Source organism: Prionailurus viverrinus, chromosome D2, assembly GCF_022837055.1.
Source record: "Prionailurus viverrinus isolate Anna chromosome D2, UM_Priviv_1.0, whole genome shotgun sequence".
Lineage (NCBI taxonomy): Eukaryota > Metazoa > Chordata > Mammalia > Carnivora > Felidae > Prionailurus > Prionailurus viverrinus.
Genome location: NC_062571.1, coordinates 22361755 through 22386780, shown reverse-complemented (window position 1 = coordinate 22386780; position 25026 = coordinate 22361755). Strand labels below are relative to the sequence as shown.

The following is a 25026-nucleotide window of genomic DNA, read 5'->3' as shown; positions in this document are numbered from 1 at the left end:
CCCAGCTATGTGAACCCAAAGGTACTCCCCCACCCCCTTCTTAGCTCCTCACCTTCAATCCCATCTCCCAGGCCTCAGAAGTGACCAGTACTAATACTAGAATGTTTCTTCTACAGAATTCTCTTACAAAAGTATACAGATGTGCAGATTAGAGTTTTCCCTAAAAAGGAGCAGACTTTGCATTTTTTTTTTTTTTTTTTTTTTTTGTGCATCTTGCTTCTGTGCTCACTTTCTGTGCTTTATACTAGTCAGTCATTACCTGCCTGGCACCCTCGCATCTCACCCCCACTGCCACCTTCTCAGAGAGGTGTTTGCTGTTGGGGATCATCGTATTGAAATAGCCTCTCCCGCCCAACCCCCACTCCCTGCAAGGTGTGGCGGGAGAGCGAGGTCTCCATATAACTGTTTTATTATAATACATCTAGATAAGTTTTAAATTTTTGTAAGAGAAATTCTCCCTCACAAATCTACTTTTCCAAAATACTCTTGGCTAGTCTCAAATATTTATTTTGTATCATGTTTAAATAAGTATTTCCATGTAAATTATCAAGTTTGAACATTTTAATATGCATTTTTCTGACCAGTTTTCAGCTTCTGTGACTTGCCTACTTATAATATTTTGCTGTTTTCAATTGGCTTGTCTGTCATCTTCTTCTCAACTTGTAGCTGCCATTGATACTGAGCATATCAATCCATTATTTGCCATGTGTGACTATTACCTTTCCTTTTGTCTTTTAAGCTTACTATTTTTGCCATAGAAAACTTTGCATTTTTATAGCCAAAACTATCTTTTAGGCTTCTGGGTTTCCAGTTTTAAATATAAAAATTTCTCCTAACTAAGGCTGAGACATATTCTCTTGATTGTTTTATGGTAATATTTTAATTTTTTTAAGTAGTTAAGTCTCTCATCCAGCTGGAATTTATATTTATATGTGATAAAATATAGTGAATTATCTCTGTTCTGCCAAATAGATTTTCAATTATGTCAGTACCATCTTAAATCAGCCATCTTTCCCCCACTGATTTGAAGTTTAAATATATGACTTTGATTTAAATATATTCATTTAAATATATAATATATAATACATAAAAGTTGGTATATATGCATTTATATATATACCACATATGTGTGTATACATATATAAATTTAAATCTATTTCTTGCTCTGTGTTTTTATCCCGCTCACCTATTTATCTAATCTTATATATATTCTTATATGTCTCTCCATATAAATTTTATTTTGATACTTCTAGATAACTATTAAAATCTTATAAAGTAAATTCTTCCTCACAAGCCTATTTTTCCAAAATACTCTTGACTAGTCTCGAATATTTATTTCATATGATTTAAAAAAGCATTTATTTAAATTAAACCTGCCAACATTATGCATCAGATCCGGCTTTTCAAAGAAGACCCATCTGGCTGCCCTGTAGGGAACGAATTGTAGTAAGGAGGGGCAGGTGACAGGGAGATGGCTAGGAGGTGGTTCGGACAGGGGTGGCAGGGCAAAGCCATTTCCACAACCAGATCAGCTGGACTTCGACCTTTCGATGTGATGTACAAAGAAAAGTGAGTCACACTATTGGACAGCAGGGCTAGACAAATGTAAATCCTTTTCCAGAGTGAGGACAGACAGGAAGAAGTCAGTTTGGCAGTGCACAGGAGGAAAGAAGATATGTCCATTGTGGATAGGCGGATTGATGCATGAGGGTTATCTGTGGGCAGACAGAAATTGGTGTTGATGACGTTAATCATTTGGGTAATTTAAACATCTTTTAAAAGAGGCTTTCAAATAAAGTGCTAGAGCCTTTTAGACATACTTTAGACTTTATTCGCTTTCTTATGAGGCCCGACTTTCTTCTGATTCATTCCTACTTTGGCAGCTGAGGGCAGATTATTGTAAATAATCACAGAATGAGGTATCTCTTCTTACAGAGTAGAGCTCTGTTCAGATGAGGTAAATGCCAGTTTTTGAATATATGTGTTCCTCTTTCATAGAAATATTTTCCTATAAATATTATGTATGAATAGCTTGATACTGGCTTTACAAAGCTTCATATTGTTAAAGTCACTATCACTTCCTCTCAATCATAGAAACTGTTTAGACCACTGGATATAAGTAATATTATCTCTTGAAATTACACTTCAGTTTATCTCCAGGTATTGTGTAGATTGACTTCTCACAGCTTTTTCGTTCACTTGTCCTTGCAGAACTTGACAGCCCAGAGGAGCTAGGGAAAAAGCGTATCTGCAGGATCATCACAAAGGACTTCCCCCAGTATTTCGCTGTGGTTTCACGGATTAAGCAGGAAAGCAACCAGATTGGCCCTGAAGGCGGGATTCTGAGCAGCACCACTGTGCCCCTTGTCCAGGCTTCATTCCCAGAGGGTGCTTTAACCAAAAGAATCCGCGTGGGCCTCCAGGTAATATTCACAAAGACTTGTTTCCTTGGCACATGTAGAGACCGTGTGACCATGCTCTGCTCAGAAGACCATTGTGGTAACTCACCCCAGCGATATTGCTAATCAAAGCAGTGGGCCGGTTTGGGAAGCAGTAACCTAGTTCATGAAGTATAAAGTGAGCCTAGTGGCTTATTAAATAAGGTATGTATTTTAGGGTTTTCTTTTTTTTTTTTTTCAACGTTTATTTATTTTTGGGACAGAGAGAGACAGAGCATGAACGGGGGAGGGGCAGAGAGAGAGGGAGACACAGAATCGGAAACAGGCTCCAGTCTCCGAGCCATCAGCCCAGAGCCTGACGCGGGGCTCGAACTCACGGACCGCGAGATCGTGACCTGGCTGAAGTCGGACGCTTAACCGACTGCGCCACCCAGGCGCCCCTAGGGTTTTCTTTTGAAAGTATACCTTGGTTTCTGATGAAAGATTGTTTTGTTAACCATAGGTTACTGGTCTCAGTATGTGCGACAAGAGCACCAAAAGAGCAAATATACCATTAAAGAAATAAACTGTATTTGATTTGGTTTATAATATGCCATAGCATGAAAATCAGTACTAAGGAAACTTGCAAGCTTTCACATTTTGATTTCAGTAGATCATAAACACTGGGTTTTATCCAGACCAGTTAGAACTTGTTTTGGTTTGGAAGGCTAACTGAAAATCTTGGCAAGGATGGTCTTTCTTATATTTACTTGTTTCAGCTAGACCTATTGAAAAAGGAAAATAGTAAGGAAGGTAACTTAATTTGTGTTAATTAATATAGTCTTTATTGGTTTAACTTAAAGTTCCTGTTCTTTTTGTGAGGTTTTTTAGAGTCAAGTACTCTAAACTCTGAGAAGGCCGTCAGTAACTTGTGACTGAGGACACCACCTTATATTTCAGTGCCATCAGGTTCCCTTCAGCTATCTCTGGTATTGAGTATTTTACCAAATAGCAAAGAAGCCATAAGGAAGACATTAGGTTTGGTAGTCTAGAATTGAAATCTTAAGTGCTCTTTTGTTACTTAACTCTGAAAAACCTCAATTTTTGCCTGGGCACACATTGCCCATGTAATGTTTTACTGGATGTCCTGCATAGGTTTAACATACACTAGACTCAATATTTGCTGACCTTTACTTTTAGTTAGACTAAAAGGCTTCTATGCTGTGAGACTTGATTCACTCTCTGTCACTCAAGCTCCTGTTGCCTGTTTTCTGCTGGAGAAATATACACACTGACCAGTTCCTGCTACACTGTTAAGTTGTTTTGGTTCTTTTTTGTGCCCTCCTGAAATAGTAAGGATTAAGAAGAAAGACTTTTTTTTTTTTTTTTTTTTTTTTGGTTGTCTGTTTTGAGCTTTTTCCTCCTCGCTTAAAAAGTCAATTTTCCAATGACAGAAAAATGTTAACTTCCATTTAAGGTCCTTTCTCTGTCTCTAGGCCCAGCCTGTTCCAGATGAAATTGTGAAAAAGATTCTTGGAAATAAAGCAACATTTAGCCCAATCGTCACTGTGGAACCAAGAAGAAGGAAATTCCATAAACCTATCACAATGACCATCCCGGTGCCCCCGCCCTCAGGAGAAGGCGTGTCCAACGGGTACAAGGGAGATACCACGCCCAATCTGCGCCTGCTCTGTAGCATTACAGGTTTGGTTAACTTGCTGCTGTACTTCCCTGGATTCTAGCTAACATTTGCAGTCATTCTGTACAAAGATATAAAGCCTTTGAAACATCCATGCCAACTTTATAAGCATAGGGAAAAAAGAAAAGAATAAAACATTTTGCTTGTCTGTCACCTCATCTCTGTACCTTTTATCCCTGTACCTTTCTTTAAAGATGCAGAGATCATGACTCATTTAAAATTCAGTGATATTCTTTTCCCTGCCATTAAGTGTAGTATTAATAATTGCACTCTTTTAAGGTTATTGAGGTAGTATTGAATCTCCTAGAGCAGTTGGATAATCTCTCAAGGACCTAGACAAAGGCAAAACCCTAGTAAACCCTAGTAGTTAGTAAAACCTAGTAAAACCCTTTAGACTGCAGGAGATTGGGTGGACTTTGGACAAAACAGAGCTGCCACAGAGAACAAGGAGTAGGGAAGAGCAAGAGCAAAGGCATGATTCTCACCACACAAAGTCACGAATATAATCCAATAGACTAAAGCTGTAAGGTCAGGAGAACACATGTTGTGATAATCACCTGGACTCCAGAGTTAGTTCATCATTTGATCATCCTAATATGATTTTTAACAGAAAGTCCTAGATTAAGATAGGTTGTTTTTTTGTTTCTATGAGTAGTTTCTATGACTAGCTGATTCCTCTTCTTACTCTGGAAAATTAAATGATTTAGGCAGTACAAAATGAGCTGCTTCTTTTTTTTTTTTAATATGAAATTTATTAGCAACTTGGTTTCCATGCAACACCTAGTGCTCATCCCAACAGGTGCCCTCCTCAGTGCCCATCACCCACTTTCCCCTCCCTCCCACCCCCCATCAACCCTCAGTTTATTCTCAGGTTTTTTTTTTCAATATATGAAATTTATTGTCAAATTGGTTTCCATACAACACCCAGTGCTCATCCCAAAAGGTGCCCTCCTCAATACCCATCACCCACCCACCCCTCCCTCCCACCCCCCATCAACCCTCAGTTTGTTCTCAGTTTTTAAGAGTCTCTTATGCTTTGCTTCCTTCCCTCTCTGTAACTTTTTTTTCCCCTTCCCCTCCCCCATGGTCTTCTGTTAAGTTTCTCAGGATCCACATAAGAGTGAAAACATTTGGTATCTGTTTTTCTCTGTATGACTTCTTTCACTTAGCATAACACTCTCCAGTTCCATCTACATTGCTACAAAAGGCCATATTTCATTCTTTCTCATTGCCAAGTAGTATTCCATTGTATATATAAACCTCATCTTCTTTATCCATTCATCAGTTGATGGACATTTAGGCTCTTTCCATAATTTGGCAATTGTTGAAAGTGCTGCTATAAACATTGGGGTACAAGTGCCCCTATGCATCAGCATTCCTGTATCCATTGGGTAAAGCCCTAGCAGAGCTATTGCTGGGTCATTGGGTAGATCTATTTTTAATTTTTTGAGGAACTTCCACACTGTTTTCAGAGTGGCTGTGCCAGTTTGCATTCCCACCAACAGTGCAAGAGGGTTCCCGTTTCTCCACATCCTCTCCAGCGTCTATAGTCTCCTGATTTGTTCACTGTAGCCACTCTGGCATGAAGTGATGTCTCAGTGTGGTTTTGATTTGTATTTCCCTGATGAGGAGTGACGTTGAGCATCTTTTCATGTGCCTGTTGGCCATCTGGATGTCTTCTTTAGAGAAATGTCTATTCATGTTTTCTGCCCATTTCTTCACTGGATTATTTGTTTTTAGGGTGTGCAGTTTGGTGAGCTCTTTATAGATTTTGGATACTAGCCCTTTGCCCAATATGTCATTTGCAAATATCTTTCCCATTCCGTCGGTTGCCTTTTAGTTTTGTTGATTGTTTCCTTTGCAGTGCAGAAGGTTTTTATCTTGATGAGGTCCCAATAGTTCATTTTTGCTTTTAATTCCCTTGCCTTTGGAGATGCATCAAGTAAGAAATTGCTGTGGCTGAGGTCAGAGAGGTTTTTTCCTGCTTTCTCCTCTAGGGTTTTGATGGTTTCCTGTCTCACATTCAGGTCCGTTATCCATTTTGAGTTTATTTTTGTGAATGGTGTAAGAAAGTGGTCTAGTTTCATTCTTCTGCATATTGCTGTCCAGTTCTCCCAGCACTATTTGTTAAAGAGACTGTCTTTTTTCCATTGGATATTCTTTTCTGCTTTGTCAAAGATTAGTTGGCCATACATTTGTGTGTCCAATTCTGGGGTTTCTATTCTATTCCATTGGTCTATGTGTCTGTTTTTGTGCCAATACCATGCTGTCTTGATGATTACAGCTTTGTAGTAGAGGCTAAAGTCTGGGATTGTGATGCCTCCAGCTTTGGTTTTCTTCTTCAATATTACTTTGGCTATTCAGGGTCTTTCATGGTTCCATACAAATTTTAGGATTGCTTGTTCTAGCTTCGAGAAGAATGCTGGTGCAATTTTGATTGGGATTGCATTGAATGTGTAGATTGCTTTGAGTTGTATTGACATTTTAACAATATTTATTCTTCCAATCCATGAGCACAGAAAGATTTTCCATTTCTTTATATCTTCTTCAATTTCCTTTGTAACAAAATAAGCTGCTTCTTAACTTTCTTGATAGTTCTTGTATTTTTTTAAAAATTTAAAAATAAGGTAATTATATTGTCTATCTGAACAACTAATCTTTGCACCTATAAATTGCACTTACAAAGTGTGCTTTATAGCCTGTGGTTGCCCCAGGTTTAAAATATTCTTTAGTTGCCAAACAGAAAATTGATCTTTAAAAAATGTAATATCTTACAAGAAGATCACTATAAGGTAGCACTAGTGCTAGAAGGAGAATAGAGGAAAACTACCTTTAGGGCATGCCATTAATTGAAAGTTGCTGACGTTTTGCAAGTTCCGGCTGTGCAGGAAGAACAGGATGGTGAAGAAGATATTATAAGGGGCATCTCCCATGATGATGTCAAGGTATCTGCTCTTGTTCTCTCAGGAGGCACCTCGCCTGCTCAGTGGGAAGACATCACAGGAACTACACCTCTGACATTTATAAAGGATTGTGTCTCTTTTACAACCAATGTTTCAGCCAGGTATGGAAATAAAGGATTCCCAAAAGCACTAAGGAATTAATTTTATTAACTTTTGGAAAGTAAAAGTTTTTGTGCTCAATACCACCAGTATGATTAATTTTAAAAATGTTGATGGTGAACTTGGGCCTAACTCAGAAATGTAAAATTCACTACTGTACATCATTTTATCCAGTTCTTACAAGCAGCTCTACGGTGCTAGACTTGCTTCTGCTAGTTCTCAGCAATTTGTAAAAACCTATTTCTGTTGATCGTTGTGGAAATCTGGCCCCTTTGCTAAAGGAAGACAGCAACTTGTTTTTAATTTTTATAGTCTCAAAGAAAAAAGATAGGATTTCCATGTCTTTCCCATTTTCTTCCATAAAATCCTTATTCCTTCTAATGTAAAGTAAGAGATTAAACTCTTAAGCAGGAGTAGAAGGGAAGGCTCATCATGGGTAATTATACGAGGGGAATAAGAATCTTATGGGAAGGACAAGAGAGAAAAAAAATCCTTAGCATTTCCTCAGCAAAGGAACAAACATATAATAAATGTAGACCTTCTGTAAGCAGAGTAAGCATCATTGCTGTTTCTTTAAATGAACAAGTTAATGTTTTGGTATCATTCCCTTATATGCTTTGACTTTTTAATGATGATTATTTTTAAGATTTCGCTAAAATCATCTCATTTTCACACTTCTGTGTTTCTCAGATTTTGGCTTGCAGACTGCCATCAAGTTTTAGAAACTGTGGGGTTAGCCTCACAGCTGTACAGAGAACTAATATGTGTTCCATATATGGCCAAGTTTGTTGTTTTTGCCAAAATGAATGATCCTGTAGAATCCTCCCTGCGCTGTTTCTGCATGACAGATGACAAAGTGGACAAAACTTTAGAGCAGCAAGAGAATTTTGAAGAAGTTGCAAGAAGCAAAGATATTGAGGTACCTTGTTGATAACAAGTTTGTTTTATTACATTCCCCAGATATGGGGTTGTCTTTTGAGGTTACAATAGCACTTATTAGAAATATCAAGCTCATGATTGGTTTCAATTTTTGGTTAAAAAATTTGATATAGACTTATCCTCTAATGTTTTATATGTCTTTGTATGAGGCTATCTTGGTTTAAATGTAGTAGTAATGAATCTACATCATGGTCAGTGCTTCCCTGTGGTAACTTGAATTGTTTTATTTTTATGGTCACTGTCTTTAGCACATTACTATGATTTTCCATTTGCAAACTCAGTAAAAGTATTGGAGTAAAAAAAAAAAAAACAACCAACTTTCAAAGTCTGTATGAATATGCGATTGATGTCAGCACTTTCTCAAACATGTCTAAGGTTGCTAGAATAGAATTGAATATATAATTCTGTCTTATACATGTGCATGATTTGGTTTCCAGTCACAATTGTTGAATTGTGAGCCTGAAGAGTTATTTTTGTGGCAAGTAACACCATAGAAGTAATTTCCTAATAAGGAGACAAATGTGACATAGAAATATGTCAGTCTTTTAATATTATGTGACTTAAAATTTCAAAATTATTCTAATTTAATTAACATTAAATTATGTGTTTCTTTTACTCCAAAAGGTTCTGGAAGGAAAACCTATTTATGTTGATTGTTATGGAAATCTGGCCCCACTTACTAAAGGGGGACAGCAGCTGGTTTTTAACTTTTATGCTTTCAAAGAAAATAGACTGCCGTTTTCCATCAAGGTAAATCATCAATAGACTGAATTAAAAAAAAAAAAAAGGTGGGGAGCGCCTGGGTGGCTCAGCCAGTTAATCTTCTGACTCGATTTCAGGTTAGGTCGTGATCTCACAATTTGTGAGTTTGAGCCCCACATCAGGCTCTGTTCTGGCAGTGCAGAGCCTGCTTAGGATTCTCTCTCTCCCTCTCTCCCTCAATAAATAAATAAATAGTTTTTAGAATGAGCTCTTAGAGAATAAAAAGAAAAAAAAAGTTTAATGATTTATCCAGTTTGAAATAACCCAACCAAACTTGAATTCAGAGGAACAAGGTCAGATTTTGCCCAAGTTCTCCCCCAGGGCACTTTTGAGCCAGGAAAGCTTTATAATTAGCGAAAAAGAGCCTTTACCTTTTAAACAGCTAAATGATTGTTTCTGTTTAAGCAAATATTTGTCAGACCAAACAATCTAGAATAATAAAATGCATCAGATCTCATTCATGCTTATTAATCAAATAATGGCTGAAATCCAAACCCCATAATTAAGTTCCATCTTAATGGAGCCCAAGGACAGTCTGGAGAAACTTCCTCCTCCGAGAACAGAAGGACATGGGACAGTTATTTGCTGTTATTATTGTTGCTAAAACAGAGGCCTTGGGAAAGAGAAATTATTAGATGGGAAGAAAATGTATATCACCCAGACTATACAGCGTATTACCAGGGTAAAACAAGAAGACACAGCCATCCCGGGTCTAATCTAGGAACCTGGCATTCTAAATCCCGTCGAGCTTACATGTGACCACGGTGGTTGTTCCATAACTATTACCATCATCTTTTCCCTTTACTTTTCTTGCCTCTTGAAGTGCTCTGTAAAATAAACATATTTAATCCTTGTATAGACAGGAATCCTCAGAAAAGTCCCTCTCTATAACTGTCAACCACCTAAATTCTTCTAGATTAGAGACACCAGCCAAGAGCCCTGTGGTCGTCTGTCTTTTCTGAAAGAACCAAAGACAACAAAAGGACTGCCTCAAACAGCTGTTTGCAACTTAAATATCACTCTGCCAGCACATAAAAAGGTATCTTTTGATACTGGTTTATCGTGACTCTCTTCCCCTGGTCGTGAAGAAGTGGGCCCTTGGTATGCAATTAAGGAATGCTTTGTAACATGATTCAAGTTCCTGAAACTCCAGTTATATTAGTCTCTTTGTGTAAATTGAGTCTTGTTACCGTGGTGTCAAGTTGTTATGGTTTGTATGATGGAGTCCTCTGTATGGTGCTTCTGCTTCTGCTGGTAGCTCAGAGATTTTTATGCTTTCAAATGATGTCACACATTAATTTGCCGTGGATGTACAGTTCTTGATATTTTGTGTTGGCTTCTTTTGATTTGCTTTGCTCTCTTGATTCAGCTTGCATTTTGTGCTTTCTACTCAGTCCTTTTCATATCCTGATATTCTTTTCCCTGCTGTCCATTATAATATTCCTTGTCTCTGCAATGCCTCTTGGAACCAAAAGGAGACAGAGTCAGATCAAGATGATGAGGTAATATGAACACTTCTGCTTTTACTCTATCAGAGATAGAATAGAAATTGAAACTGTATACAAGAAGTTACAGCGGGCTGAAGTGGGGAAACGGATTATATGTTGGCAGATCTTAGCGTAAGTGAGGTAAAGGGTGTACGGTTTTCTTAAAAAATGGTTTACTCTTCCTCCACATGTACATGAGAACACTCCAGGGCATTCAGGAATGTGATCCCGCTAGTGTTTGAAAAAGAGAAACTAAAATTCTTTAAACATTTTTAAATGTAGTAGCTTGGCATGTATAAATATACATTTTTCCATATTTCCACCTAGTATCCACTCTGTGTAACAGTCAAATCAAGATTATGAGTAACATATGAAGTTTTATTGTATAAGTCAAGTTGTTCTGTGTAATACCAACTATGTGTTCCATGGCTACTGATAAATATTTGTCATTTAAAGAAAATTATCTTGGCCGTTTTTAAGGGTATTGTAGAGTAGTTCCATTTGGTTTTGAATGAATTTTTCCTTATGAGGCATCTCCTAATATTTTTCCAAGTTATATGATAATTGGATTTTTAAAACTCATACCCCAGTAATAATAAATAGAATCTTATTTCTAATAAAGCCATTAACCCTTTTTTAACCTCATCTACACTTTATGCCTTAGAACATATAGAAACAGCAGCAGTAATCCGAATGAGACGCCGTGTGCCCTTTTCCCTTGAATGTACTCACATAGAGGGAGTGTACATCGTGATATATGTGTTTTAAATATGAAGGATTTGGGAAAATTTACTGCTTAGCATCAGAAGTCTCTGTAACGCTCGTCTTGTATTTGTAGTTCCCTGTAGTCTGCTGTGTTGGTGCTCTTATATTTGCTAAATGATGGGAATTTGGTTGAGACAGTGGCTGGGGTTGTAGAGTCACAACAGGGAATTACCATTTTCATGAGGAGAATCCATACGAAGAAAAATAGAGATAAACCAGTCATCAACATGCCATCCTTCAAAATGTTTCAAAACCATACAGAGGTCACAAGGAATTTGGACACAGTCTCTCTCTCTTTTTTTTCTTTTTTAGGCCGAGAAAGCAGATAGAAGACAGAGCTTTGCATCTTTAGCGTTACGTAAGCGCTACAGCTACTTGACAGAGCCTGGAATGAGTGAGTTTTCTAACACATTTACTAATCTATGTGGATGTCTATAAGAAGAGACATTTTTTCTGTACAAATTGAATTTGGGGGTCATTTGGAAGCCCAATGGCAAAAGAAAAATTGCCTTCAAGGAAACTTTATCATGAAATGTAACTGATACTTTGTACATAGTTGAAGATGTGAAGCACAAACACCCTTAGATCATAACCTCAAAACAGTTTTTTTTAAAAAGCCCCTACCTATTTTAAAATTTAGAAACATCTACTCATTACTTGTCTTTAAAAACCTTGATTTCACTGTGATTGTTAACTGTCCTAGGAGATAATGCACCAATGCTGCTTTAAATCTAAGCTCAAAAGAGAAAATATTTTTATATATGCAGGTTGGTAGAAAAGTGATAATATAACTTTGATTTTCATCTCATTTTTCATAATATAGGTAGGTCATTATACCTCAGTCCTGATTCTCCTTCTTCCCAGTTTGCAAGAAGTGTATCTTCCTACGGTCTTGAGGCACTTGCTTATTGAATTCGTATCTCCTCCTTCCTCTCTCCCTCTCCGCCACCACCCCCACCCCCCACCCATCTTTATTAAGTACCATTTCCAAGGCTAGTCTTCACTAGACTGGTTAAGCCCTTTTCTTCTTTCAGTGATTGTTTTGGTTCATTGTTAACTGGCTTGCAAGTATCAGGGTATAAATCCATTCAGTCATATTCATTCATTCCATCTCCCTCCCCACTTCATCTTCCCCTATCCCCTCAGCCCTCCAGAGAATCCCTCCATCAACAGGAGCTAAGAGTGCTGAGAGTAGCACTGTGTTTGCTCCATCAGAAAAGGAGTTTTACACAAATAATTGTTAGTGAATAATTTCTGGCTGTTTCCCATTACTCACAGTTAACTTGAGTTCAGGGAGGATTGGAAATTACAAATAAGAGCCACATCTTTGGTTTTTCCCACCTTTCCTGAGTTCTTGTTTCTGTGGGCCAACATAGCATATTCAATGTGCAGCAGGAAGACTCTAGAACTTAGCTTAAAAGGTCTTAGCATAATCTTATGGAGTCTAGCTCCTTGACTACTGGTGGAACTTTTATATCCAGACACAAAACGGGGAGCATAAGAGAAATGGAGCTCTACCACACTCATAAATGTTTTTCCAGATCTCAGTTTTTGTCTCTAGCATAAATATCTAAATCCTTCCAAAACCATAAGGGATGAAACTAACTCCTCTTATTCTACAAAGCAAGGACAATATATGTGTATAAGTAGATGGTTTTTCAATAAGACTAAATATTCTTTGAGAACTTTTCTTTGGAATACTATTTTGCCTCAAATCTAAGGCTCTCAGAGGGTAGCTGGTTGGGACTCCCAGGCAAAATACTTAAGATTTGGACAGGCTCCATGACCAGCTTCTTTAGGTCCAAGGTACCTCTGGGCAGGTGAGCTCCCATATGATTCTGGTCCCTAAAGTATTTGGGGGACTATATGAATTTGAGGTAAGGTCTGTGCTAAGTCAACTAAATTTTTTTCATTTATGCAAGTGTTGCTATTTTTTAGTTAGCTTCGGTTATGGTATAACATTGATAGAAGGAAGAAGGTACTTTTCTCTGTTTTATGAAAGGGAGCATAATAGTGGTAAACAGCGAAATGGAAAGGACTAAGAACTAAAAACTAAGGAAATGTCATGGCCTCTGAATTGGTGTTAGAACTGCAAGTGACACAGCTTTTCTCTCAGTACCCTGTCCCTTCCACCCCCACCCCAACCTCCCAAACAAGAAAGAATCTGGTGTAATTCAGTGCCTGACATCCAGAACCTCCCAGAAATTTTCTTTGTTATAAAGTGCATCACAAAATATGTGTCATTTAAGCATAAAATGTGTAACCAATCAGTAAATTGGCTACTTCATGCAAAGTTAAAACCATACATGTGGTTCAGAAGACTACATTGCTTGATGGAGCCAGCCTTCAGTGGTGAAGGAGAGATGCTTTGCCAGTTTCTGGTAGTTATAAAAATAAATTTTCTTGAGACATTGGTCTGAGCCCAAGTCACTAAAGTGAAGGAATCCCCAAATCTTCCATTTGCAGTATGGTGTGTCCAAAATATATTAAGCAATATAATATTGAGAATTATGACTAGGAGGGATAATGAACGGGTGAGTTTTTCCTCAGTTCTTCCACGTTTCTTTATTATAATATGTAAGCTTAGAAGAGGACATGTTCTGAATATTTGAATTTAAATGTACACTAGGAATGAAAATCTTCACCCTTGTGGGAGTAGCTGCTAATCCAAGGACTGGATTGTAGCAATGGCCCGGGCACAGCATGAAGAGGAGCATAAAAGATGAAGCAGATTGTCATTTCCTCTTCGCGTTTCACTATTATTCTGAACCAGTGCTTTCTGGGAGCGAAACTGTACTCAACTTTGACATAGACCATTAGGCCTTGGCAGGCATTCCAAATCTCTGTGACCAACTCGGTTTGTTTGTTAGAGCTGTAGAAGTAGAGAGGACCAAGTGTGCATTTGCTCTCCCCCAGTGAGTGTGCTTACCTCATTTGTGTGTTTCTTGTCCCATTGCCAGATGAATGCTGGTACTAAATCCATCTTTCCTAGTGGTAGGTTTGCCTCACGGCTGCTCTACTCTTTGGAGCAGCCATGAGCCCCATGAACATTCTGGGAAGGCACCAGAATTGGTACCTTTGCCACTGATAAATAAATATGTATACCAATATATACTGGATCCCACTGCAGATACTTAAGTATGAAGTGTTAAAAATACGACTGTGCTTTTTAGATTTTCCCATGATACCTTTTGAGAATTTAAAGTGTGATAGATTGTGGGGGGCAGGGGGGGAATATCCAAAATAAACAATGTGCTTTTCTCCATAATAAAGATCACACTGGATATGGATACATTTAGTTGCAGATGTATTTTCAGTATGCGGTATTAAATATTTTCCTAAAATCTCAAAAGGTACCAAGATTTTGCATCTCATGGAAAAAGTGTACTCTTCTTTCTAAATGCTCTTGTGAAAGTATTTTTAAAGTTTATATATTGTGCATAATATGGCATAAAAATTGTATTACTTCATTGGCTTGTTTGCCGTGATATAATGCGCATGATAAGATGTTTTCAGTTGCTTTGCTTGCTTATGGTAACCATGAACCATATTTTCCGCTTTTCCCCCCTTTGTGTGTATGTACACATGCATTTTTAAATCATTTCATATTACATTTTCTTTTTCCTCACCAAAAGGAATATGCTGCATGGGAAAAAATAAATGCAAACATTCCTTTTCGTTGTTGTTTCTTTTAAAGTTCTAACTCAGAAAATTCTTGCTCTTATTGGCTTTTTATGGGTGTGAAGCATAACCGAATCATGCATGGAAGATACAGATTTAAAATCCAGTGGCTTCACGGTTTGCAATCAGTTGCCTGTCACATAAAAGTTACTTTGGATTCTGCATGAAATAGGCTTGAGTAGTTTTCTAAAAAAAGAGTTCTAGATATTTAATGTATAGCTGCACACATCGATATGGTTCTGAGTAGGTGCAATCTGTATCACCGAAAGGTTCAAGGAGAGGGAGCATTAGAAATTACTAAAATGAAAGTTATATGGTTGCACAAAACGAACGTGTACCTATACAGGCAAAACAGAATGGCTGCTGATCTTTCGAAACCAGCACATAAGAAAGTCAATAGGAAGTAAGGGAACCGTTTTCCATTGTGGTTACTTTTCTCATCATTAATTCTTTCCTCATGTTTTCTGTTTTTCATTGTTGGCCTATTTGGTTGCGATGTGCTTTTTCTGTCTTTCATTTCCCATTGCTCTGTTTTCTGTTTGTTTGTTTGTTTATTTATTTATTTTTTTTTTTAAATTCTGGATTGGTTATGTCTGTGGAGTTTTTTTTTTCCTCTTTTACTTAATTGTTCGTTTTGCCTCTTCCATTCTAAATCATGCAAACAATTGTACTTGCTTTTGTAATATTTCAAAGTTTACTGACCAATTTTTTTCTCTGGTCTCTCTGTTTCTCAACCATTTTTGTTGATTTTTGTGTTTGATTTCATTTTTAAAATTTAAGAAACAGTTGAACGGAGTGCAGGAGCAACAAGATCCCTCCCCACCACTTACTCATACAAGCCATTCTTTTCTACAAGACCATACCAGTCCTGGACAACAGCTCCGATCACAGTGCCTGGGCCAGCCAAGTCAGGCTTCACTTCCTTATCAAGCTCTTCCTCTAATACGCCATCAGCTTCTCCGTTAAAATCAATATGGTCTGTTTCGACTCCTTCTCCAATCAAATCCACATTAGGCGCGTCGACTACATCTTCAGTTAAATCCATTAGTGATGTGGCATCTCCGATTAGATCCTTTCGGACAATTTCTTCACCGATAAAAACAGTGGTGTCACAATCTCCGTACAATATCCAGGTTTCCTCTGGTACCCTGGTTAGAGCTCCCACAGTCCCAGAGTCCTCGCCTTTAAAAGGGCTGGCATCCAATTCTACGTTTTCCTCCCGAACCTCTCCAGTGACTACAGCGGGGTCTCTTCTGGAGAGGTCGTCAATTACTATGACCCCCCCTGCCTCCCCCAAATCAAACATTAATATGTATTCCTCAAGTTTGCCATTTAAGTCAATTATTACATCAGCAGCACCGCTAATATCTTCGCCTCTAAAGTCAGTGGTGTCTCCAGTGAAATCAGCAGTTGATGTCATTTCATCAGCTAAAGTTACAATGGCCCCCTCTCTCTCATCACCTGTGAAACAGATGCCTGGACATGCAGAGGTAGCATTAGTCAATGGATCTATTTCCCCCCTGAAATATCCGTCATCTTCAACTTTAATTAATGGATGCAAAGCCACTGCCACGTTACAGGAAAAAATTTCTACGGCTACAAACTCTGTGAGCTCTGTGGTTAGCGCAGCCACTGACACAGTCGATAAAGTGTTTTCTACCACGACAGCGATGCCATTTTCCCCACTCAGGTCATATGTTTCTTCGGCACCATCCGCTTTTCAGTCTCTAAGAACTCCTTCAGCAAGTGCACTCTATACATCCCTTGGGTCGTCAATACCTGCAACTACCTCATCTGTAACTTCATCTATAATAACAGTGCCAGTATACTCTGTAGTCAATGTTTTGCCAGAACCAGCATTAAAGAAACTTCCAGACTCTAGTTCACTTACAAAATCAGCAGCAGCCTTGCTGTCACCCATTAAAACATTGACTACGGAGACACGTCCTCAGCCCCATTTCAATCGAACTTCATCTCCAGTTAAGTCGTCTTTGTTCCTTGCACCCTCTGCCCTTAAGTTGTCTACACCATCTTCTTTATCTTCCAGTCAGGAGATATTAAAAGACGTGGCTGAAATGAAAGAGGACCTCATGCGGATGACCGCAATACTACAAACAGACGTGCCTGAGGAGAAGCCATTCCAACCCGAACTCCCGAAAGAAGGGAGAATTGACGATGAAGAACCTTTCAAAATCGTTGAGAAAGTAAAGGAAGACTTGGTGAAAGTGAGTGAAATCCTTAAAAAAGATGTGTGTGTAGATAATAAAGGACCACCCAAATCACCAAAGAGTGACAAAGGACTCTCTCCCGAAGACGACTGGATAGAATTTAGTTCGGAAGAAATAAGAGAAGCGAGACAACAAGCTGCCACGATCCATTCCCCAACTCTGCCAGAGAGAGTGCAAGTGAAAGCAAAAGCCGCCTCCGAGAAGGATTATAACTTGACCAAAGTTATTGACTACTTAACAAATGATATTGGGAGTAGTTCGTTGACAAATTTAAAGTACAAGTTTGAGGATGCAAAGAAGGATGGTGAAGAGAGACAGAAAAGGATTCTGAAGCCAGCAATCGCTTTGCAGGAACACAAACTCAAAATGCCTCCAGCCTCCATGAGGCCTTCCACCTCTGAGAAAGAGTTGTGTAAAATGGCCGATTCCTTTTTTGGAACAGATACTATTTTGGAGTCTCCGGATGACTTTTCTCAACATGACCAAGACAAGAGCCCTTTGTCTGACAGTGGCTTTGAAACAAGAAGTGAAAAAACGCCTTCAGCCCCACAGAGTGCTGAAAGCACTGGCCCTAAACCACTTTTTCACGAAGTCCCCATCCCTCCTGTCATTACAGAAACAAGAACTGAAGTGGTGCATGTTATCAGGAGCTATGAACCTTCGGCTGGAGATGCTCCCCCAGGCCAACCAGAGGAGCCGGTGTCACCCAAACCTTCACCTACTTTTACAGAACTGGAGCCAAAGCCCACCACCTCTAGTATTAAGGAAAAAGTGAAAGCATTTCAAATGAAAGCCAACGGTGAAGAAGACGACCACAGTCGGGTTCTGAGCAAAGGCATGCGTGTTAAGGAAGAGACTCACATAACCACGACCACCAGAATGGTCTATCATTCTCCACCAGGCAGTGAAGGTGCCTCTGAAAGAATTGAAGAAACCATGTCAGTCCATGACATCATGAAGGCCTTTCAGTCCGGGCGGGACCCTTCCAAAGAACTGGCAGGTCTGTTTGAGCATAAGTCGGCAGTGCCTCCAGATGTTCACAAGTCTGCTGCTGAAACCTCAGCCCAGCATGCAGAGAAGGACAACCAAATGAAACCCAAACTGGAGCGTATAATAGAAGTCCACATCGAAAAAGGTAACCAAGCTGAGCCCACTGAAGTCATTATTAGAGAAACCAAAAAGCATCCAGAAAAGGAAATGTATGTATATCAGAAAGACTTATCCCGGGGAGATATTAACCTAAAAGATTTTCTGCCAGAAAAACACGATGCTTTTCCTTGTTCAGAGGAACAGGGTCAGCAAGAAGAAGAAGAACTCACTGCTGAAGAGTCATTGCCTTCTTATCTGGAGTCTTCCAGAGTAAACACTCCTGTGTCCCAAGAAGAAGATAGTCGCCCTAGTTCTGCTCAACTCATATCTGATGACTCTTATAAAACATTGAAGCTTTTGAGTCAACACTCAATAGAATACCATGACGATGAGTTGTCAGAACTAAGAGGGGAGTCTTACAGGTTTGCTGAGAAAATGCTTCTGTCAGAAAAGCTAGATGTGTCTCACTCTGATACCGAGGAATCGGTTACAGACCATGCAGGACCCCCTAGCTCAGAGTTACAGGGGTCTGATAAGCGGTCCAGAGAAAAAGTAGTCACTGCCCCCAAAAAAGAAATTCTCTCCAAAATCTATAAAGATGTGTCTGAAAATGGTGTAGGTAAAGTGTCTAAAGATGAGCATTTTGATAAAGTGACAGTGTTGCACTATTCTGGCGATGTTAGTAGTCCAAAACATGCCATGTGGATGCGCTTTACTGAGGACAGATTAGACAGAGGTAGAGAGAAGTTGATATATGAAGATAGGGTGGACAGGACTGTGAAGGAAGCTGAAGAAAAACTGACTGAAGTGTCACAGTTTTTTCGTGACAAAACCGAAAAGCTTAATGATGAACTGCAGTCCCCAGAGAAAAAGCCACGCCCTAGAAATGGTAAAGAATACTCTTCTCAAAGCTCTACCAGTAGCAGCCCTGAGAAGGTACTGCTGACAGAACTGTTGGCATCCAATGATGAGTGGGTTAAGGCAAGGCAGCATGGCCATGATGGACAAGGCTTCCCCAAAGCTGATGAGAGGAAAGAATCCAGTCTGCCAAGCAGCCCAGAGAAGAAGGTTCTCTCCCAACAGCCTGAGGACAGCAAGTCCATGGAGGAAGCCAAAGAAAGCATTTCACAGAGCAAAGCACCAGAAGGGCCCCAGTCTGGCTTTCAGCTCAAACAATCCAAACTCAGTTCCATTAGATTAAAATTTGAACAAGGCGCACAGGCAAAAAGTAAGGACATGTCTCAAGAAGACAAAAAGCCGGAGGGCCAATCCAGAATCCCAGTCAAAAAAATCCAGGAGAGCAAGCTGCCTGTCTACCAAGTTTTTGCTAGAGAAAAGCAGCAGAAGGCCATAGACCTCCCAGATGAAAGTGTGTCTGTGCAAAATGATTTTATGGTCCTGAAAGCTAAAGATGAGCATGTCCAAAGCAATGAAATTGTCATAAATGATTCTGGCTCCGAGGATGTGAAGACACAGAGAACTGAAATGTCAAGTAAAGCAATGCCTGACTATTTTTCTGAGCAACAGGCTAAAGACTTGGCATGTCATGTAACCTCAGATTTAGCAACTAAGGGACCATGGGACAAAAAGGTCTTTAGAACATGGGAAAGTTCTGGAGCTGCTAACAATAAGTCGCAGAAAGAAAAACTTTCACATGTACTTGTTCATGATGTAAGAGAGAATCACACTGGTCACCCTGAGAGTAAGATTGTTGATCAAAGGAGTGAATTTATGTCTGTGACTGAGAGAGAACACAAGTTGTTAACAAATGGGTCTCTCTCAGAAATTAAGGAAATGACTGTAAAATCTCCCTCCAAAAAGGTCTTATATAGGGAATATGTTGTGAAAGAAGGGGAACGGCCGGGTGGATCTCTGGAACAACCTTCCAGGAGGAGTGAGAGCTCAGCAGCATCACACATCCCAGTCAGAGCTGCAGAGGGACGGAGAATACTGTCTTCTGATATTCCTGATGGTTTTTGCGAGCAGCCGACGTTCCCCCAACACGAACTATCACCAAAGTTGTCCCCATCAAGTATGAGTAAAGAGACAGTCGAGACACAGCACTTTAATTCTATAGAAGATGAAAAAGTTACCTATTCAGAAATCAGCAAAGTTTCCAAACGCCAGAGTTACGTAGGCTTATGCCCTCCTCTCGATGAAACTGAAACCTCTCCCACCAAATCTCCTGATTCCTTAGAGTTTAGCCCAGGAAAGGAATCTCCCTCTAGTGATGTGTTTGACCACAGTCCCCTTGATGGATTGGAAAGAGTTGCTCCACTAGCCCAGACGGAGGGAGGGAAAGACATAAAAACTTTACCTGTTTATGTCAGTTTTGTACAGGTGGGGAAGCAGTATGAAAAGGAGATACAACAAGGAAGTGTAAAAAAGATCATAAGTCAGGAGTGTAAGACAGTACAAGAGACCAGGGGGACCTTTTATACAACTAGACAGCAGAAGCAGCCTCCTTCTCCCCAAGGTAGTCCAGAAGACGACACTCTAGAACAAGTTTCCTTTCTAGACAGCTCTGGGAAAAGCCCTTTAACCCCGGAAACACCCAGTTCAGAGGAAGTGAGTTATGAATTCACATCTAAGACACCAGACTCGCTCATAGCTTATATACCAGGCAAACCCAGCCCAATCCCTGAGGTGTCTGAAGAATCTGAGGAGGAGGAGCAGGCCAAGTCAGCCTCCTTAAAGCAGACTACGGTGGAGGAAGCAACCGTGGAGCGTGAAATGCCTACCGATGCGAGCAAAGACTCTAACCAAAGACCCAAAACCAGTAGAGTTGCCTATATTGAGTTCCCCCCTCCTCCACCACTGGATGCAGACCAGATGGAGCCAGATAAGAAGCATCATTATCTCCCTGAAAGAGAGGTTGACATGATTGAAGTCAGTCTGCAAGATGAACATGACAAGTACCAGCTGGCTGAACCGGTCATCAGAGTGCAGCCACCTTCTCCAGTTCCTCCCGGGGCAGACGTCAGCGATTCGAGCGATGACGAGTCCATCTATCAGCCGGTCCCAGTTAAAAAATACACCTTCAAATTAAAGGAAGTAGACGATGAACAAAAAGAAATGACCAAATCCAAAGCTCCTGCTGACAAGGCTTCCAACCAGAAAGAATTGGAAACCAATGGATCTGGAAAAGATAACGAATTTGGCCTTGGCCTCGATTCACCTCAGAATGAAACCGCCCAGAATGGGAACAATGACCAGTCCATCACAGAGTGTTCCATTGCTACCACGGCCGAGTTTTCTCATGACACAGATGCCACAGAGATCGACTCTCTGGATGGCTATGACCTGCAAGATGAAGATGATGGCCTGACAGAGAGTGATTCTAAACTCCCAAGTCAAACCATGGAAATCAAGAAAGATGTCTGGAACACAGAGGGCATTCTGAAGCCAGCTGATCGCTCCTTTAGCCAAAGTAAACTTGAAGTTATCGAGGAGGAGGAGGGAAGGGTGGGACCAGATGAAGATAAGCCACCTTCTAAAAGTTCCTCATCCGAAAGGACCCCTGATAAGACTGATCAGAAATCAGGGGCCCAGTTTTTCACTCTAGAAGGCAGACATCCTGACAGATCAGTGTTTCCTGATACTTACTTCAGTTACAAAGTAGATGAAGAATTTGCCACTCCTTTTAAAACAGTAGCTACCAAAGGTCTAGATTTTGATCCCTGGTCTAATAACCGAGGGGATGATGAAGTTTTTGACAGTAAATCACGGGAAGATGAAACTAAGCCATTTGGTCTGGCTGTGGAAGACCGCTCGCCAGCAACAACCCCTGATACAACGCCAGCCAGAACGCCAACTGATGAAAGTACCCCAACTAGTGAGCCTAACCCCTTCCCATTTCACGAAGGGAAAATGTTTGAGATGACTCGCAGTGGTGCAATTGACATGAGCAAGAGGGATTTTGTTGAAGAGAGGCTCCAATTTTTCCAGATTGGTGAGCATACTTCTGAAGGGAAGTCAGGGGACCAGGGGGAAGGGGATAAAAGTATGGTCACTGCCACACCACAGCCACAGTCAGGGGACACCACTGTAGAAACCAATCTAGAGAGAAATGTAGAGGCACCTCCAGTCGAACCCAACCCCAGCATCCCGACCAGCGGAGAGTGTCAGGAAGGCACATCCAGTAGTGGCTCCCTGGAGAAATCGGCAGCAGCCACTAGCACCTCTAAAGTTGACCCCAAGTTGCGCACGCCTATAAAAATGGGAATTTCTGCATCCACCATGACCATGAAGAAAGAAGGCCCTGGAGAAGTGACAGATAAGATAGAAGCTGTGATGACCAGTTGTCAGGGACTAGAGAATGAAACTATACCAATGATTTCAAATACAGCCAATAGCCACATGGGCACTAGGCCCCAAGAAAAACATGATTTCCAGAAAGATAACTTTAATAACAACAACAATTTGGATTCTTCCACTATACAGACAGATAACATTACAAGTAATATAGTTCTGACAGAACATTCTGCACCCACTTGTACCACAGAGAAAGCTAATCCAGTGAAAATCTCATCAGGAAAAAAGACAGGGGTACTGCAAGGACACTGTGTAAGAGATAAGCAGAAAGTTCTTGGAGAGCAGCCAAAGACCAAGGAATCGATAGGGATTAGGCGAAAATCCAAACTTCCCATAAAGGCCACTTCACCAAAAGATATCTGCCCACCAAGTCATATGCCAAACATGAAAGTGAGTAAAACGAAGCAGGTCAGTCAATCTGAGAAAACCAAAACCCTTATTTCTTCTTCATGTGTAGATGTAAAGTCCAGAATTCCAGTAAAAGACACACACAGAGATAATGTAGTTAGGAAAGCATGTGCCACACAAAAGCAAGGGCAGCCAGAGAAAGGCAAGGCCAAACAGCTTCCATCCAAGTTGCCAGTAAAGGTAAGATCCACCTGTGTCACCACTACCACCACCACCACCACCACCACCACCACCACCATAGTAAAAGTTAGGAAGAGTCAGCTTAAGGAAGTATGTAAACATTCCATTGAATATTTTAAGGGAATTAGTGGTGAGACCTTAAAGCTTGTGGACCGCCTCTCTGAAGAAGACAAAAAGATGCAGTCCGAGTTGTCCGATGAGGAAGACAGTACCTCAAGAAACACGTCGTTGTCCGAGACTTCCCGGGGTGGCCAGCCTTCAGTTACCACGAAGTCTGCTAGAGATAAGAAAACAGAGGCAGCACCTTTAAAATCAAAGAGTGAAAAGGCCGGCAGTGGGAAAAGGAGCAGTAGAAGGACTGGTGAGAACGGAGGCAGTCAGGTCTCTCGAGCACTCTTTGCTCACATCCCGGAGAGCGAGCGTAGTTTGTAAACACTTTCCGACTCGTAGACCCTAGTGCATGAACTGTCGTGATTGCCTGTGAAGTGACTTAACCGTAGTTTCTCATTCTGTCACTGTCATCTGTGTGTGCTGTCTATACACTCTTCTTCCTCCCTTTTAACCAAACGACACTGTAGACAGCTAGGGAAGCATGCTGAAGACATTGGTGTCATTCAAGATGAGCAACTTTTTTTTTTCTTTAATGTACTAATAATGATTCTGTCAAAGTAAAAGCAGAGATGTTGAGATCCCATCATGGTGTTTTCACCGACACAATGATTCTGTAACCGCTGTCCAGTAGCTAGCTCGTCAGCATGTTCGATTCCATCACATTGAGCATCCATGTAGTCTCACATCTGGCCGGTGCAGGTGACAATCAAGTGAGCCATGTGAAAAGAGAAGTGTTCATGTAGGTGACTAGGACACATGTAAGTGTACAGTGTTAGCATTAGTCTCTCTGTAAAATCTGAGTACTGCTAAAAAACATTTTCCAGTATCGTGTCTTTCTTGATGATTATTTTAATTAAGAAATTGTAAATCGTAGGTCCACAGAGTCCATGTGAACGGACAGATATCAGGATGGCAATAGTAGCCGACCACCTGGGACTTAGTTGGACAGGTAAGTGTATACACTACTGAGTGAGACAAATACAGTTTCTTAATTTCTTTGTCTTTCACAAGGGGTTCATTATGTAAAACAGAAACAAGCAACAAGGAAAAAAAACCAGCAAACATTTTTATCATCTGTAATTCTATCAACCCAGAGATGATTACCGATAATACCTTATATACCGTGTTTTTCAAAGCTTTTTTGAAGCCCATACACTCAAGAATAGAAATTTAAATCTCACTTTACCTTAAATGTAGGCACTTTCTTCACACTGCCATTTCTGGTAATATTAGATAACATTTTACCTAGTGGTAATTTTTTTTTCTGGTATAAAGAAAAACACAATTAAGCCCTATGATTTTTAAATCATCCAAAATTTTAAACATGGTTTATGCCCTCAGGGCAGCTCTCTTAAGCAACAGTTCAATTAATCCATGCCCTGGTTTCACAAATTTTAATCATTCATGAGGTCATCTTCACACTTTTTATGACCTACACATGTTATCTGTATGTACATTTACCTGATATTTTTTTCCTTTTAAGTGGACTCACTTTTATGCCCAAAGATTTATTTCAAAGGAAATCTTGTATCACTTTGCTAAAAGACAACAAGGATCATTTTCAATAACTACATAAAGAAGAAAACAAGAGAATGACAGGAAGCTTAAAATTTGAATTATAATTTCTTAAAGCATGATACACATGTATAAATCTATTCAAACTACAAAAATAGTTGAGTTCAGTAAAGTGAATGAAACTGTTTATGATCAGTGTGTAGAAATCGAATATTTGGGGCGCCTGGGTGGCTCAGTCGGTTAAGCGTCCGACTTCAGCTCAGGTCACGATCTCGCGGTCCGTGAGTTCGAGCCCCGCGTCGGGCTCTGGGCTGATGGCTCAGATGGAGCTGATGGAGCCTGCTTCCGATTCTGTGTCTCCTTCTCTCTCTGCCCCTTCCCCGTTCATGCTCTGTCTCTCTCTGTCTC

At 40.1% G+C, this 25026-nt stretch overlaps 1 protein-coding gene across 6 annotated transcripts in view; it reads left to right on the top strand.

Moving 5' to 3' along the window:
• The window catches only part of ANK3 (ankyrin 3), a 332342-nt gene that overhangs the window by 272165 nt on the left and 35151 nt on the right, over positions 1-25026 (top strand). For 5 of the 6 annotated variants that reach the window (XM_047825329.1, XM_047825328.1, XM_047825332.1 and 2 more), the window contains 8 exons: positions 2212-2423; positions 3875-4082; positions 7045-7141; positions 7830-8058; positions 8703-8828; positions 9757-9879; positions 11405-11486; positions 23978-24052. In XM_047825329.1, the coding sequence (XP_047681285.1) occupies positions 2212-2423; positions 3875-4082; positions 7045-7141; positions 7830-8058; positions 8703-8828; positions 9757-9879; positions 11405-11486; positions 23978-24052 (1152 nt within the window). Of the gene's footprint in view, positions 1-2211; positions 2424-3874; positions 4083-7044; positions 7142-7829; positions 8059-8702; positions 8829-9756; positions 9880-11404; positions 11487-15559; positions 22043-23977; positions 24053-25026 lie in introns of all 6 variants that reach the window. The other variant, XM_047825334.1, reaches the window with a different exon arrangement.